The 17,177-nt window shown below is 44.8% G+C and overlaps 1 protein-coding gene across 1 annotated transcript in view; it reads left to right on the top strand.

The window, feature by feature from the left end:
* LOC311110829 (dolichyl-diphosphooligosaccharide--protein glycosyltransferase subunit STT3B) overlaps positions 1-17,177 on the top strand; it is an 83,545-nt gene that overhangs the window by 60,028 nt on the left and 6,340 nt on the right. Inside the window, exons 4-10 of the mRNA XM_084153413.1 lie at positions 3,978-4,043; positions 7,826-7,925; positions 9,748-9,846; positions 11,716-11,862; positions 13,258-13,306; positions 13,653-13,807; positions 14,241-14,452. Coding sequence (XP_084009539.1) covers positions 3,978-4,043; positions 7,826-7,925; positions 9,748-9,846; positions 11,716-11,862; positions 13,258-13,306; positions 13,653-13,807; positions 14,241-14,452 — 828 coding nt within the window. The remainder of the gene's footprint in view (positions 1-3,977; positions 4,044-7,825; positions 7,926-9,747; positions 9,847-11,715; positions 11,863-13,257; positions 13,307-13,652; positions 13,808-14,240; positions 14,453-17,177) is intronic.

The raw sequence follows: 17,177 nt of genomic DNA, 5'->3' as shown, positions 1-17,177 counted from the left end.
CTGTTAACCAGAGCCCAATGGGTCCTGGGCAAAAGTAGCGCACTATATAGGGAATTGGGTGCCATGATTTGGAATGCAGACAATGCGTGTTCCAGGTGACACAGGTGTCCCCCGCCAGTGCTCATCATCACCTCCTTAAGTGGCGCGTCATTAGTGAAGCGGCGCCATCGGTGGAAAAAAAACTTTCACACTGTCGTCGTTCCATTTGGCGAGAGCCCCGAAAAGACTATTATGCCGGCTACGTGTCACTGCTTTTCATTATCAGTCTCATTTACCCACGTTTGTCTCAACACTTCCCCCTCTTCTGCTCTCTTTCTCTCTCATTCTCTAGCCCTTCCCTCACATGCTAAAACGGGAACCTCTCCCAGGCTTCTTCTCCCCAATCTTCATGATCCGTCTTCTTCATTTTATCTGCTAATAACCCATTCAACTCCAGCTGCTTAATCTTCCTGGGTCGGCCCCACCTCATCCCCTCCCTAATCTATAATTGAATCCTCTCGCACCCCAGAGAGCTGCCCTTTTTAACACTAGCACTCCCCGCTACCCCGCCTCTCCACCGTGCTTCCATTGTTGTCCCACTAATTCCACAGTTTCTCTAGGCTCACATTTAATTAGCCCTGCTCGTATCGCTGTGTGTGTGTGGGGAGTAGAGAGAGACGTATTTGAACATGACCGTGCACATGCTCTGCATAGTAGTCTCGAGCCCTGGTAGATTGTAGGCTAGCTCCCTTTTAATTGGCACTGGGAAAGCTATAGGCTTCTGGTGTTCCGCAGTGGCCTACATCTTTGTCAGCTCCCTCAGTATTACCTGTGAGGAATTGTGTAGTTTCACTCGTGTCAAAACCAGAGCGCCGCTTCGGTGAGCCCTCATCGGAGGGAACGAGCATGACATGGAAACCATTTAGGGTTAAAATAGATGGGACTGTAGAGGTTTTCACTGCTTGGCTGAGGCTCTGGTGGGTATTTGGACCAGGCCTGCTTTCCACCGCTGATCAATCAATCCTCATCAGCAGATCAAGTGAAGTGTGACTGATGTGTACCTCAGACGACGTTCGATAAAGAAGTCTGTGCTCCTGCCGCTGCCTGTCCTGCTCCCTGCCATCACTTTCCCACAGTAGTCTTTCAGACATGGTCCCTTTAATGTGTTGACTCAGGCTGTGGGGTGAGACCAGGTAACCGGCAGTCCAAGCTAGTGTCAGGAGCAGACTAAAATTCCAGGCAGCCCTCTCTTTTAACACTAGCAAGGCCGCTGGGCCAGACGCGTACCAGGGCGCATTCTCATAGCATGTGCAGACCAGCTGGCAAGTGTCTTCAGACGTCTGCTAAATTATGTAAATGTTCATTTTCAATCTCTCCTTGTCCCAGTCTGTAATACCAACATGTTTCAAGCTGACCACTATTGTCACTGTTCCGAAGAACTCCAAGGCAACCTTCCTAAATGACTATCGTACCGTAGCACTCACATCTGTAATTATGAAATGCTTTGAAAGTCTGGTCATGACACACATCAACACCATCATCCCAGACACCCTAGACCCACTCCAATTCGCATATCGCCCCAACAGATCCACAGATGACGCAATGTCAATAGCACTTCACAGGGAGGAGATCAGAGACATGGCAGTGTGGTGCCAGGACAACAGCCTCTCCCTCAACATCAGTAAGACCAAGGAGCTGATTGTGGACTACTGGAAAAATGAGAGAGCATGCCCCCATCCACATCTACAGGGCTGTAGTGGAAGAGGTCGAGAGATTCGACCCCCTCAGGAGGCTGAAAAGATTTGGCATGGGCCCTCGATCTTCAAAACGTTCTACAGCTGCACTATCGAGAGCATCTTGACTGGTTGCATCACTGCTTGGTATGGCAAATGCACCGCCCTCAACCGCAAAGCGTTACAGAGGGTCGTGCGGACGGCCCAGTACATCACTGGGGCTGAGCTCCCTGCTATCCAGGACCTCTACAGGACTTAAACCGCCCTTAAACTGCTACTGTCCGGCAAACGGTACTGGAGCTTCGACTCTCGGACCAAACGGCTCTGAGACGGCTTCTACCCCCCCCGAGCCATAAGACTGCTAAATAGTTAATTAAATGGTTACCCGGACTATCTGCAATGACTCTATCTTGCACCGACTCTATGCACACTCAAGAGACTATATATGCACTACACTCACACAAACCCACGCATACGCATAGACGTCATACGCACATACACACACTTTCACACTCGTCATATGCTGCTGCTACTCTGTTCTGTATTTTGCTGTATCTATCCTGATGCCTAGTCACTTTACCCTGCTTTTATGTACATACACCATATATACAAAAGTATGTGGACAACCCTTCAAGTTAGTGGATTCGGCTATTTCAGCCACACTCGTTGCTGACAGGTGTATAAAATTGAGCGCACAGCCATGCAATCTCCATAGACAAACATTGGCTGTAGAATGGCCTTACTGAAGAGCTGTGACTTTCAACGTGGCATTGTCATAGGATGCCACCTTTCCAACAAGTCAGTCCGTCAGATTTCTGCCCTGCTAGAGCTGCCCCGGTCAACTGTAAGTGCTGTTATTGTGAAGTGGAAACGTCTAGGAGCGACAACGGCTCAGCCGCGAAGTGGAAGGCCACACAAGCTCACAGAACGGGACTGCCGCGTGCTGTAGTGCGTAAAAAATGTCTGTCCTCGGTTGCAACACTCACTACAGAGTTCCAAACTGTCTCTGGAAGCAACATCAGCACAAGAACTGTTCGTCGGGAGCTTCATGAAATGGGTTTCCATGGCCGAGCAGCCGCACACAAGCCTAAGATCACCATGCGCAATGCCAAGCGTCTGCTGGAGTGGTGTAAAGCTCACCACCATTGGACTCTGGAGCAGTGGAACCAGGTTCTCTGGAGTGATGAGTCACGCTTCACCATCTGGCAGTCCGACGGACAAATCTGGGTTTGGTGGATGCCAGGAGAACGCTACCTGCCCCAATGCGTAGTGCCAACTGTAAAGTTTTGTGGAAGGGAAAAATGGTCTGGGAGTGTTTTTCATGGTTCGGGCTAGGCCCCTTAGTTCCAGTGAAGGGAATCTTAACGCTACATCGTACAATGTCATTCTAGATGATTCTATGCTTCCAACTTTGTGGCAACAGTTTAGGGAAGGCCCTTTCCTGTTTCAGCATGACAATGCCCCCGTGCACAAAGCGAGGTCCATACAGAAATGGTTTGTCGAGATCAGTGTGGAAGAACTTGACTGGCCTGCACAGAGCACTGACCTCCAACCCATCGAACACCTTTGGGATGAATTGGAACTCCGACTTCGAGCCAGGCCTAATCGCCCAACATCAGTGCCTGACCTCACTAATGCTCTTGTAGCTGAATGGAAGGAAGTCCCCGCAGCAATGTTCCAACATCTAGTGGAATGCCTTCCCAGAAGAGTGGAGGCTGTTATAGCAGCAAAGGAGGGACCAGCTCTATATTAATGCCCATGATTTTGGAATGAGACGTTCGACGAGCAGGTGTCCACATACTCTTGGTCATGTAGTGTATCTACCTCAAATACCTCATACCCATGCACAGTGATATGGTACTGGTACTCCCTCTTGTTACTATTTGTATTATTTTGGGGAGAAAATATCTGCACCGTTGGCAGGGGCTAGTAAGTAAGAATTTCACGGTAGAGTTTACACCCGTTGTATTCAGTGCATCTCTCTACACAGCCGGATTCCCCCCATATACAGTCTCTGGTGCCCCCTCATCTGTTTAGGAGCTGTAATTAAGACTGTTAATGAAACAACTGTTTGGTTTCACTGGGATTATATGGTGTTTCACTAACACTTTTCCACTGTTCCATCAAGTGAATGTAGGCTATGTTAGTTACAGCATACTGTGGGAGTTAGAAAGTGCTATTAACTTTGTTGTCCTGGATGATATGTTTGACAGAATCAGTTTACTGGTCCTTAACCCTTTGTTGTGACTGTTCTCCCCCTCATAGGTGAAGTCGATCAAGACCGGTTCGGTGTTCTGGTCCATTGGCTGCTGCCTCTCCTACTTCTACATGGTGAGTGTCAAAGAGCCTTAGTTATTGGCCGGAAAAACAGTGTCATTGATTTCCACCGATGTAGCATTCCATCTATGGGAATTGGAAGTCATGATTACATTAAGATAGCCCCGAGATGGCATAGTTGAGAGCAGTCGCAGACATCAAAAGTGGCGTGAAAAAGGAGTCTGTACTGGCGCGTTAAATGTTATTTATGAATCCCCCCCGACCTGTCGGGGTCGATGGAGAGATAAGATAAAATATTAACAGATCCGACTGCCTCCGAGCGCTCTGTGTACGATTGTTGATGTTGAGCGCCTGCAAAGATCTGCTTCCAGCTCCTTCACAGTTAAATCTCCCCTCAGCCCGGGAAGCGACAGATGTCAAATGAAACGAATTAGAGAGATCCAGCTCCCATTGATTCCTTCGATTCCAAGCTCCTGCAGGAAGAGAGAAGGGGAAAGCCTCTAATGACCACATTTGAAGAGAAGGGAGAGCAGGGAGATTTTCTACTGAGAAACCACGGCAACTTTATAAGCCCCTCTCTCATTCTGTATGTCTCACTCTCTCACTCCTCAGGGATCCGGAGTGTGAGAATATTTTGGCCTTCCCCGCTCTACGGTTCTGACTAGTGAGTACAGCTACGATCGGAAGTTACTTTTTCATAGCAGGTTAGGCGAGCTTACGCAGCAGGTTAGGATAATTAACGTGGCAGGTTAGGACACTTAGGTCCAGAAAAGGGTTAGGGTTACTGTTAGCTAAAATGCTCTCCTAACTTGCTACAATAAGTCACTTCCGGTCATAGCTGTACTCCCTCTAATCACAACCCCGCTCTACCCATCCTCCCACTAACATCCTTCTGTAGTCTGATGTCTGACTGATGCCTCTCCTGTTGCAGGGTTTGTTGGCAACACGACAAGCCCGTATCTCCCTTGTCACTCTCTCGCGACACTCTAGTGGGAGTGACTTGCAGTTGCAGCCCTCCATGCTGCAATATCTACCCCTCCACCGCTTCTTCCCATCTCTCTGTTGATTAAGGATACTCACCAATGAGGCTTAATCGAACATGGCACATCTGCAATGGCCAGTGAGAGATTCCGTGCTCAGCTCTGTCATAATCAGCCCGTGGGAGGGAGAGAAGAAACTCAGTTGAGATGTCATGATGGACAAGAACTGTGAAAACCCCTACCGTGAGATGCGTGACATTCTATCTACCGTCTCCTGGGAGAGATCTTGTATTCCCTAAGTTCCTGTGACAGCGCACTCCTACCGTGACAGCACCCCCCTTCACCCGCCCCCAAGTTCTTTTCCCTCGTAAAGTATTTATGAGATGTTCTCAGCACCACAACTCAGCTCTTCAGGTGATTGTTTGTAAGATGTGCCGCTTGCTGGAGGTTATTATTAGAAGTCAAGCAATAATCACAACTCTTGAGGCCCTTTTTACAGTGGAAAAATCGATGCAGAGCCAGAGCTTTGCAGTGACGCAGTGGTTCACCTACCTCCCCAGGCCCCACCTGACTTTCATCAAAACAACTTTCTCCCACAAAGACCTTTCTCATGCCATCTGATACCCCCGTAGGTGACCAACAGCATCTCCGGTTATTCTGTTTTCAGCATCCTACCCCCCACAAAGGTGCCTGAGCCTCTTTAGCCCCCTTCTGAGCCAATCTAGCCCTGTAGCAAGACCCCTACCCCCTTTTACCACTACAATACCATCCATCTCCCTATGCTTGTTCATAGTGGCCCTGGGTGGCTAGATAAGCGAAGTAGAGTGTGGGTAAAGATAATGGTTAAAGTCTAGGCTCTAATGGTGTCTGGTTCTTTGCTGACTGCAGTAAGACCTGTCCATTAGGGTCACGGGGCCAAATGCTGAGGTGCACACACTAACAGATTAGCATTGTGCCCATTGGAAGCCCTAACATCGTGTAACAGCCCTTCCTCCTCATTGTAACATACAGAAACTGCTCGTCCACCTGGTTGTATTGTAACATACAGAAACTGCTCGTCCACCTGGTTGTATTGTAACATACAGAAACTGCTCGTCCACCTGGTTGTATTGTAACATACAGAAACTGCTCATCCACCTGGTTGTATTGTAACATACAGAAACTGCTCGTCCACCTGGTTGTATTGTAACATACAGAAACTGCTCGTCCACCTGGTTGTATTGTAACATACAGAAACTGCTCGTCCACCTGGTTGTATTGTAACATACTGAACCAGTTATTCTTCCTCATTGTATTGTAAGGGAAGCTTCTCCAAGGACAACTGCTCTTCTCATAGAACTACTGGCACAACATGGCATGAAAGCCTTACAGGGATGTCACTCGGATGTTTCAATACCCCCAAGTGATATTATGAGGATGTGTCTTATCTAATCAGGGAATCTACTAACTACATTATCTCATTTTACATTTTAGTCATTTAGCAGACGCTCTTATCCAGAGTTTTAGTGAGTGCATACATTTTTCATACTCTCCATCTCCAGCTTATAACATTCCTGATAGTTGCTGTTGCCTGAAGGATATATTCTTGACTATATCCAGAGTAAGAGGTGGATTTATTTAAATACATCAAGCAGGATGCCTAGCGGCCTGACCAGGAAAAACATTGTTTCGATCGAGGTTTTTCTCAAGGGAAGTGTGATAAGTTTTCAGTGAAAACATCGGTTTTGTTGGTTTCTTGATGTAGGACTGCGCTATATCGATAAATGCATTGTTTACTCTTACAGGAATATTGATCGTGTCTGCACCAGCTCTTTCAGCTACCTCGCTGTCTCTTAGCAGACTTTTTTGGTGGTAAACAAGATATTTTGTGCTTGGTGGTTCAGCAATTTGGACTGTACTCTCCTCAAAGAATCTCAGCCTCCAGAAGATTGCTGCCTGCTTATTCGACCCTCAAAACCATGGGGGGAAGTGATGTAAAAAAAAAAAAAAAAAATGTGTCTCTCATACACAAGCTTCTTTTTCTCAAACAACACACACATATACACACACACATCGGCGAAGTCATTAGCAGTAGATTTGTGAGATGTTTGGTCAAATTACGCTCAAATTACGTCCGGGAGGCTGCGGGATGCGACCCTCAGAGCGAGACACTGGCCTCACTTTCTCCTCTCCTCACTGTCACCCCCCAGCAGTTCCTCTGGACGGGTGTTTTCAATTAGCAACCTCTTCTCTCAGTGAACCGCTGTGTCAAAAAAAAATAGAAGTCGTCTCTGTATTCATTCAAGTTACGGTTCAGCTGTACCTAATTAGCTCACACCATCTGAAGCTAAAGCTAAAGATACAAATGGCTGTGAAAAGGTAATTACACTTAACCACGCCAGAAGGAACTTATTGAGGGGATTTATCTCCTTCTAGTGTGACTTTTCTGTTTCGCAATTAGGGGTAATTGCGAAACATATTTTAACCATAGATGAGTGATTTGTGAATGCAGTGTGTGATTGTGTGGCTAAGCAGGTTTGTGTCTGTGAGAGTGTGAGCATTTATCCCAAAAGGCTGTCCTAAACAGGCTGTCCTCTGTGCTCTGTACACCCTACACAGTGTGATTTTCAATGGAGCCGTTTGAAGTACTGCAGCTGATGTTTTTGTAGAGTATTTTATAAGCCCCTCTCATTTCACGCTGCGTGTCTGAGACAATGTTGCTGCATAATTTCAAGGCGCTTTAAAAGTTGAAGCATTTTACTTCAGTCATACAGTGTTAAATATGATTGAATTGGTTTTATATGGGGCCACTGCATATTTCCATGTATTCCTGTTGCAGGTGTCTGTTTTACTGATGGCTGTGTGTTTGTGTTGCAGGTGTCAGCATGGGGAGGATATGTCTTCATCATCAACCTGATCCCTCTGCATGTGTTTGTGCTGCTGCTCATGCAGCGCTACAGCAGGAGGGTCTATATCGGTGAGTGACCACAAACACTTTAATCTGCTAAAGAGATCTGACCATCAGCCCCCTCTATTCATAGGTTGCACCTCCGTCACTCGGTCACATCATGCCATTGTTATGAACGTTCTCAAGCCGCCCTCTATCGGCGGCGCCATAGTGGTGCCCTAAAGTGGTGAGAAGCCCAGTCATTCTGGAGGGAGGCTAACTACTGTTTAGTCTAAATTACACTATAGTGCCTGGAAATACGATAACATTGCCAAAGTAGTCAAATGTTTAGTAGGAAAGAACTTTGCCAGCATTATCATGTCGTCAAATTTACTTTAGACAGATGGCAATGCTGTCATTGGCTAGTAAAGTTTGTCAAACTAGCTAGCTAACGTCCGGTGTCCTTCCCTCAATCTTAGCTAACGTTATACTAGATCTAAAGTCAATCTGGCGACATCAAAAGGTTTTCCTACTAAGTATTTGCCTCCTTTTGAATGGCATTGTATTTCCAAGCCACTATAATCCAAGCTACTATAATGCATTTTGATGAAATCTTCATCAGTGCTCATTGACGATGCATTGAGTAGAATGCTCAGTTGGGCATCAGTCCAAAACGAACGTTCAAAACAATATTGTGACGAAACATGCAACACATGAATATGTGACCGCAAACCTTCTCTATCTGCTAAAGAGATGTGACCGCACGCACTTGTTTCCTCTAACCACTAACACTTGTTTGCTCTCCTGAATGAGTTTAATTATTCTGAATTCAACTGCGAATATCTTCCTGTAAATTGCTGAGTAAACCAATGGTCTAAGAACCAGACTTATTTCTGTCCTTGAGGCGTACAGAACAGAACACATCACTTGTCAGACAGAACATTGCATATATGCTGCAGCGTCGTAAGCAGTACATATTTATCTGAGCTGAAGGAACAGCAGGCTAGCTGGGTCAAGATAAATGGTCTAGCATCAGTTACTCTTGATTGTCCGTATTGCTCACAGTAAACAGTACCCCATTCTTGGGCCTTTGAAAATAAATGACGACTCTAGTTAAAAAGAGGGCCTCGACCCCGCTGTACTCAATCTCTCTGCATTTTCCCCAACAAAGAATTCCACCCTTCGACAAGAACCATTTGTTAATGTGGAATATTTTTGCATTGTTCTGAAATATTTATTGCTTCGAACGCAGAGGATGTCAACCTCAAGCACCCTTTAATAGAAGAGGACTTTGCATAGTTATTCAAGCAACCATCTTGTGCAAGGTCTTGCTCCTTAAAGTGTTTCATAACCATCTCGTTTTTATCTAGTTTTAACCTTTCTCCTTCATCTACCATAAAGAAAGCACTTCTAAAAACTAGATGCCTCTTTGGCATCGGAGCTTGCCACAATGAGAGTCCCTCTTGAACAAAAATGCAGTTCTATTTCACACAGGTCATTTCTTAGCTCCATCAGTCAACAGGCGATAATGAATCATAGTCGGGAGTGCTCAGGGCTAGTCACAGCCACTTCAAAAAGCCCCAGTGTTCAGGAAAGGATGAAATCTTAATTAGGGCACACTCCTTTAGAATCAGCTCCCCCGAGCTACAAAGGTGGGAGTTCTACTGCCGGCTCATGTTAGGTCCCCCACTGCGCTTTTCTTTGCCCACATCTATGTAAATTACTCCAGATAAGACGTTATTGTATTTACTCCCTCTCAGAAGTTGCATTGAGAAAATCAATTCACATGAAATACCTCTAACTGAAGTGATGGTGGGTTTTTGAATAGAACAGTATGTGTGTTTGACCTGTTTGTTTGATCTCATCTCTCTCTCTTTCTATCCCTTTGTCTGTTTCTCTCTTTCTCCCTCAGCTTACAGCACTTTCTACATCATGGGCCTGGTGCTGTCCATGCAGATCCCGTTTGTGGGCTTCCAGCCAATCAGAACCAGCGAGCACATGGCGGCAGCAGGTAACCTCTTTTTTTGTCTCCTGAGCACACGAAACAACTCACCATGAGACGCACACCGCTTTTTCAATTAACCAGGTATGTCTCGTTGAGATAAAAATCTATTTTTCAACAGAGACCTTAGACCATGACCAAGCAGTTCTCTTGTATTGGCAGTGCCTTTTTACCATTTTGTTGATGCAACCTAAGTGTTCCCATCTCGCCAACGGTCCCAGCTACTCCCAGACAGCATTTAGGTTGTATTCATTTATTCTGGAGGGTAGTAACAGCTAGGGGTGTGAACGTTTGAACAGTAAAACTAAATTGGATTCATTAAAGTTAAGAAAAAATCCCCAAACGAAAAACGTCTTTTTTTTTTTTAAGGAAATGTAGATCACAGTGCAGTTATCACAAAACATATTATTTGCTGTGTTATAGTCTAACTAGACAATAGGCTATAAAAACCTGGGTAAAGTTGTGTAATTTAAATAAAACCTGAGAGAAAGAGGTGGACTTTGCATGGCATGAAAGACAAGACATTGCGAGATGGATTACTAAGACGCACGGTTCTTTCTGCCTACCTCTCTCTCCCTTTCACTGACTTGCCTGGTCTTTCTATTCACTAATGATGCGAGTGTGTGTTCATTTGTCGGTCTGTTGCGTGTAGAATATCCTAGCCTATTCATTGATGATATGCCCTGCTTTACTGAAGTTGCGAGACATTGCAAGCCAAGATATTGCAAGATACAGCATTCCAATTGCGAGATACAGCTTTTGATTACCGATAGATAGGCCTAGTGCACGGTTCTGACTCTGTCTGCCTGGTGTCCGACCTACCTATACTGTACCACTCCCCTCTCACTATGAAAGATGCGAGTGTTTGTGTTCTCGGAAGTACGGCAACTAATCTGTCTGGCAGAATAAAATTTTGACTTTCAGAAATGGAAGTCAACCCCGAGAGGCTACGTGCAATGGGTTGAGAAGTCAATTATTTTGGAGTCTACTCTCCACCACTACGTCATCGTTAAGTTGGAAAATTGGCAGAGAAAGGCCAGCGACAGCAGCGAAGTCCTGTATGGCAATACTTTGCTAAGTTAAATGAGAAGATATTGGTGGTAGTAGGTGCAATGATTAACTATCTGAAAGGGACTCATTGTTAGACCCAAACCGTTGCTGTCAGCAGCTGCATTGTGAATTAATGTGGAATATTTAACGTTTTAACAGAGAACCACATTTTTTTTCTTCTGTTTTAAACGTTAAGAAAAAAGTATATTTGTCAACATCCCTAATAACTGGATTACATAGCTCTACAGCATCCATTTCAGGTTCCTCTTAGTCTAATGTAGCTTCTGATGTAGCGTCTGATTTCTGATGTAGCGTTTGGTATGGGGGTGACCAGGGCAGCACAGCACGTCAGCGGCATGGGCTTTGAGGAACGCCCCGCCGCTCTCTCAAAGGATGGGCGTGTTTGGCGTCGGGCAGCAGCTGCTCGTAACATCTGGCGGCGTGTCTTCAGCGGCAGCCAGCGCCCAGCAGAGTGATGGGCGTTAGTGTCACCCGCTCTCTCGGTTCTGGAGGAGTTATGACCTTGGAATGCTCCCGGGGGTTCGGAACTCTGAAGTGCTCCTCTGTTTTGCTAAGGGGACGGAAGTGACGGGACATCAGAGAACAGAACAGAGATCCCATTTAGCCTAAACTGTTCCTGTTATTCAAATATGTTGTCATGTATTATTACAGCATCAGTGTGTAGCACATCTATAGTAATACTACCATCAAATGATAGTCCTTCTGATTTGAAATGTTTTGTATATGAACCTGCTTGCATGAGAGATTAAGGTTGCTGTAATAACGTGCATACGCCAACATTCTGTGATTGTGTGTGTCCTGCCACAGGTGTGTTTGCGCTGCTCCAGGCATATGCATTGCTGCAGTACCTGAAGGACAGGCTCACCAAGCAGGAGTTCCAGACCTTGTTCTTCCTGGGGGTGTCGCTAGCTGCTGGGGTGGTGTTCCTCACCGTCATCTATCTCACCTACACTGGTGAGTCACTATACCTTACCATTACACATACAGTGCCTTCAGAAAGTATTCACACCACTTGACTTTTTCCACATTTTGTTGTGTTAAAGCCTGAATTTAAAATGGATTACATTTAGAGTTTTTGTCACAGGCCTACACACAATACCCCATAATGTCAAAGGGGAATTATGTTTTTAAACATTTTTACAAATGAAAAGCTGAAATGTCTTGACCAGGGAGGTTTTCCAATGCCTCACAAAGAAGAGCACCTATTGGTATATATTTGTATTTATTTATTTTTAAAGCAGACAGTGAATATCCCTTTGAGCATGGTGAAGTTATTAATTACACTTTGGATGGTGTATCAATACACCCAGTCACTACAAAGATACAGGCGTCCTTCCTAACTTAGTTGCCGGAGAGAAAGGAAACTGCTCAGGGATTTCACCATGAGGCCAATGGTGACTTTAAAACAATTAGAGTTTGATGGCTGTGATAGGAAAACTGAGGATGGATCACCAACATTGTAGTTACAATACTAACCCAATTGACAAAGTGAAAAGAAGGAAGCCTGTACAGAATACAAATATTCCAAAACATGCATCCTGTTTGCAACAAGGCAATAAAGTAATACTGCAAAAAATGTGGCAAAGCAATTAACTTTTTGTCCTGAATACAAATGTTATGTTTGGGGCAAATACAACACATTGCTGAGTACCACTCTCCATACTTTCAAGAATAGTGGTGGCTGCATCATGTTATGGGTATGCTTGTAATCGTTAAGGACAGGGGAGTTTTTTAGGATAAAAAATTAATGGAATGGAGCAGGCAAGATCCTAGAGGAAAACCTGGTTCAGTCTGCTTTCCACCAGACACTGGGAGATTAATTCATCTTTCAGCAGGACACTAACCTAAAACACAAGGCCAAATCTACACTGGAGTTGCTTACCAAGAAGACTAAAGAAGAATGTTCCTGAGTGACCGAGTTATACATAACATATTCCTAACCTCCACTGTTCAACATTCCTCTCGAGTCCCGACCCACATATGCCCTACTACTGAACAGACACCTGACCCACTAAAGCAGGGCTATTTAATTATTGTCCTAGGGGGCTAAAGCTGTTCGTACCTCATAGTTAATTGCACTCATCTAGTGTTCCAGGTTGAAATAAGTCCCTGGTTAGAATGGGCAACAGTGAAAACCTGAAGCGTTTCGGCTCTTGAGGACCAGAATTGAAAAGCCCTGCACCAAAGGGTCCCTATTCACTTTGTCATTATATCTGTACACTACCCATACCACCTTATGCTGTCACATACACACCAGTGTCAACCATACGCCAAAAAGTCCTCATAATAACCACTAATGAAAGTGTGTTCAAGTTCCCAGTCCTGTGTATTGATTGTTTGTTCATTTAGGTTACATCGCTCCGTGGAGTGGGCGGTTCTACTCGCTGTGGGACACCGGGTAAGCACTGCTAACCTTAATTCACACTTTCCTATCGATGAAACACTTGTTTAATTGAATATGTGTCTCTGCGAAAGGGCTTCCGCCATCTGTAGTTTCAAAGGAAATGTGAGCGTAGTCTTTTTCTTCTCAAACACGCTTAGGCTACATTCTGTACATAAACTGCAGCGTGTCTGATTTCGGCATTAAGCATCGATCAATCGGTTTGTTTGCTGACAGCACCGCTTTAGCGCTCCCTTTACATTCCCTTTGAGGCGGTTTCTTGAATCTTCATCTTCCCTGAAGTACCAGATGTTTGTCTCTTCTATCCTTATCACTCTTTCCTTCCCCCTCTCTCCCTCTCCAGCTACGCTAAGATCCATATCCCCATCATCGCGTCGGTGTCGGAGCACCAGCCCACCACCTGGGTGTCGTTCTTTTTCGACCTCCACATCCTGGTCTGCACCTTCCCAGCAGGCCTCTGGTTCTGCATCAAGAATGTAAACGACGAGCGTGTCTTCGGTAAGCCGGGGCTCGTTCAAACACACTGACACTCAACATACACATATCATTTGAATACATTTGAATATTTAGTGGGGAGTAGGGTAATTTGAGAAGAATATGCATTATAGCGAGGACATTCTCATGTTATTGATATACTGTACAAACCTGTTCCTAGAAGGTGTACTGGAAGTGTAGAACAGGTTCACACAGCTCCAGTGCAGGAGGGGCTACGCTTCAGCTGGTTTCTGTTTTTCCCTTGCACTTAATTGATCAATTAATGCCATTGATAGCCCCGAGAGCCTGCACGTCTGTTCACCCAGCTCTAAATCAGTTTCTCTCAGATTAAAAAAACACCCTTGAGGACCTGAGTTGTGCACCATGCACTTTTTACATTAATTATCCTGCCTTTAACCTATCCTGCCTCTCTTCCTGCCTCTCTGCCGCCCCCCAGTGGCTCTCTATGCCATCAGCGCGGTCTACTTTGCCGGGGTGATGGTGCGCCTGATGCTGACCTTGACGCCGGTGGTTTGCATGCTGTCGGCCATCGCCTTTTCCAGCGTGTTCGAGCACTACCTGGGGGACGACATGAAGAGGGAGAACCCTCCCATAGAGGACAGCAGCGACGAGGACGACAAAAGGAGCTCAGGGAACCTCTATGACAAGGTCAGTAGGAGTCACAGTCCAGGGCCCTTATTCATAAAGCACCTCAGAGTAGGAATGCAGATCAAGGATCAGGTTCCCCCTGTCTATGTTATGATCAGTTTAGCCTTTTTGATCATATGTCAGCACTTCGAGGGCTCTAGTTTAACAAACCTAACGCAATGGTAAATCTAAGTGCTGGCGGTAGCGCTATACGTTCGGGGCTGTGTCAAATCATTTCGCTATTTTCACAACCAAGAATGATGGCCGCTGTACTGGCGGTGGTGCGAAAGGGCTGGGTTTTGATGAATAAATAAGTTGTAGGTGTGTTGATGCTTGACACCTCACTGGCCAATCAGAACATGCTCCATGGCTAAATATGTAAACCACCACCTGGATTCGGTCCTATGTAGAAAGTTTTTGACATTGAGTCTCTACTTTTATCCAGAGCTAGAAAATGGTATATCATACACTGCAGTTGAGGAACAATGGGAAAGTAATTCTGCTTTGGAAGTTGATAAACTTGTAACGCCACTTTTGAGAAAATGGCCCGTGAATGTTTTGATACACCTACTGGAGAGCTCTTCTTTGTCTACACCCATTCAGCATCATTCACACCCACTTTAGCCTTAACCTCACCCATTTATTTAAGGTTTCATATGTGAGGCCATATGCTAAACAGAGTGAATAAGGTAGTGTAGTAAACAACCAAAGATTTCAAGACTAAAATTGGTGAAAATAGTAGCAAAAAGTAGTAGTAAAAATACATTATCTAGTCCTTGGCCTATATCCTATTCTGACATTGGTGCAGGTCATGTTGTTCTTCACATTACTGTCTCTGGTAAACGCACACTAGATCACATAAAATCTATGTTTATTTGTCACATGCACAGGATACAGAAGGTGTAAATGGTAAAGCGAAATGGTTACTTCCATAGTGGAGTCTTTTGTTTAGACGTAGCTAGCTAAACAATGAACCATAATCCCAACTCTAATGCTGCGTTCAAAACCACTTGGAACTCGGAAATCTCTGACTTCAGTACGTTCAAAACAACTATGAATTCAGAAAAAAAAACTAGCTCAGACTGGGAAAAATTTATTTAAACGGTCATCCAACTCTGAATTCCAACTCGGGCACTCAGGCCACTTTCTGGAGCTCCGACTTTCCGACCTGAAGATCACTGACGTCATGATTTGACCTCGTATTTTTCAGAGTTCCCAGTTTTGAACGCGGCAATACTACCATGGACCAGCACTTAGACAAAGCTCATCACTAAGCTAAGGACCATGGGACTAAACACCTCCCTCTTCAACTGGATCCGGGACTTGCTGACGGGCCAATTAGGGGAGGGGTGGTATGGTTAGGGAAACATAATAAAGGAAAATATATTTAAAGATATATTTATGTGTATATTTACAAAAATATATAAATGGGGGATTGGAAATGATGCAGACAATTACATTGATGGAAGCTGCAATATTAAAGCAAAAAAAAACTTTACGCATCTGTGGGAAGCATTGTAGTCAACATGGGCCAGCATCCCAGTGGAACGCTTTCGACACCTTGTAGTCCATGCCCCAACGAATTGAGGCTGTTCTGCGGGCAAAAGGGGTTGCAATGCAATATTAAGGTGTTCCTAATGTTTTGTACACTGTTTGCTGCTACTTCACTCAATCGGTTTTTCAAAGTATCCCTTCCGAACTGTTTTACAATCTGCTACAACCCCTTTTAATCAGCTGTTTTCTGGAAGGAGAAAAGCATGCACACATTTAAAAACAATACGGTACTTATCCTTTTATTTATCAAATGTTTTTCACAACCAGCAAAATTAGTTGTATCACTTTACACATTTATTTTGGGATTACACCCCTGTAAACCTAATTTGCCTGATGATGCGTGGGTAGAGGAGTGTCATGTCATACAAGCAAATTTGTTTCCACATTTCCTCTACTCACTTTGCTCCGCTACCTGATTACCTTGGACCTTTTTCAAAAGCAGGCGAGGAGAGGACGTGAGGAGTCGCGCAAAACCAATTGAGATTCTCCAACTGCCCTCACCTCATAGGCCTACCTTTAGTGGGGTATTGCATTCCACTCTTACACCTCTAGTGTACTCTGCTCTCGCAATGTGAACCCTTAGCCGTTAATTCCAGTTGACACCTACAGGTAACTGCCAAAATAATGAGGTATGCAAAGTACATTAAAAGCAGTTGCTACCACACAGGTGGGGTTCCTGAGTTAATTAACATCCCATCATGCTTAGGGTCATGTATAAAAATGCTTGGCAGGCATTTATTTTGTCCATTACTTTGGCTACCATGGCTATGCCCCCATAGGATTACAATGCCCCCATCCACAGGACACGAGTGGTCACTGAAGGGTTTGATGAGCATGAAAACTATGTAAACCATATACCATTGCCGTCTGTCACCACATCTCAACCCAACACTTATCTGAGATTCTGGAGCGGTGCCTGAGACCGCGTTTTCCACCACCATCAATAAAACACCAAATAATGTAATTTTTTATGGAAGAATGGTGTTGCATCCCTCCAATAGAGTTCCAGACACTTGTAGAATCTATGCCAAGGTGCATTGAAGCTGTTCTGGCTCATGGTGGCCCAACGCCCTATTAAGACACTTTATGTTGGTGTTTCCTTTATTTTGGCAGTTACCTGTATTCAACCCATAGACATATTCGTGTAAGGAGTTACAAAATAATGTCAAATTTCACTCTTTGTATTGCAACT

This window comes from Coregonus lavaretus, assembly GCF_964263955.1.
Source record: "Coregonus lavaretus genome assembly, chromosome: 3".
In the NCBI taxonomy this organism is placed as follows: Eukaryota; Metazoa; Chordata; class Actinopteri; order Salmoniformes; family Salmonidae; genus Coregonus; species Coregonus lavaretus.
Note: the sequence above shows the minus strand (reverse complement) of the source record. Positions and strands in the feature narration are given on the sequence as shown.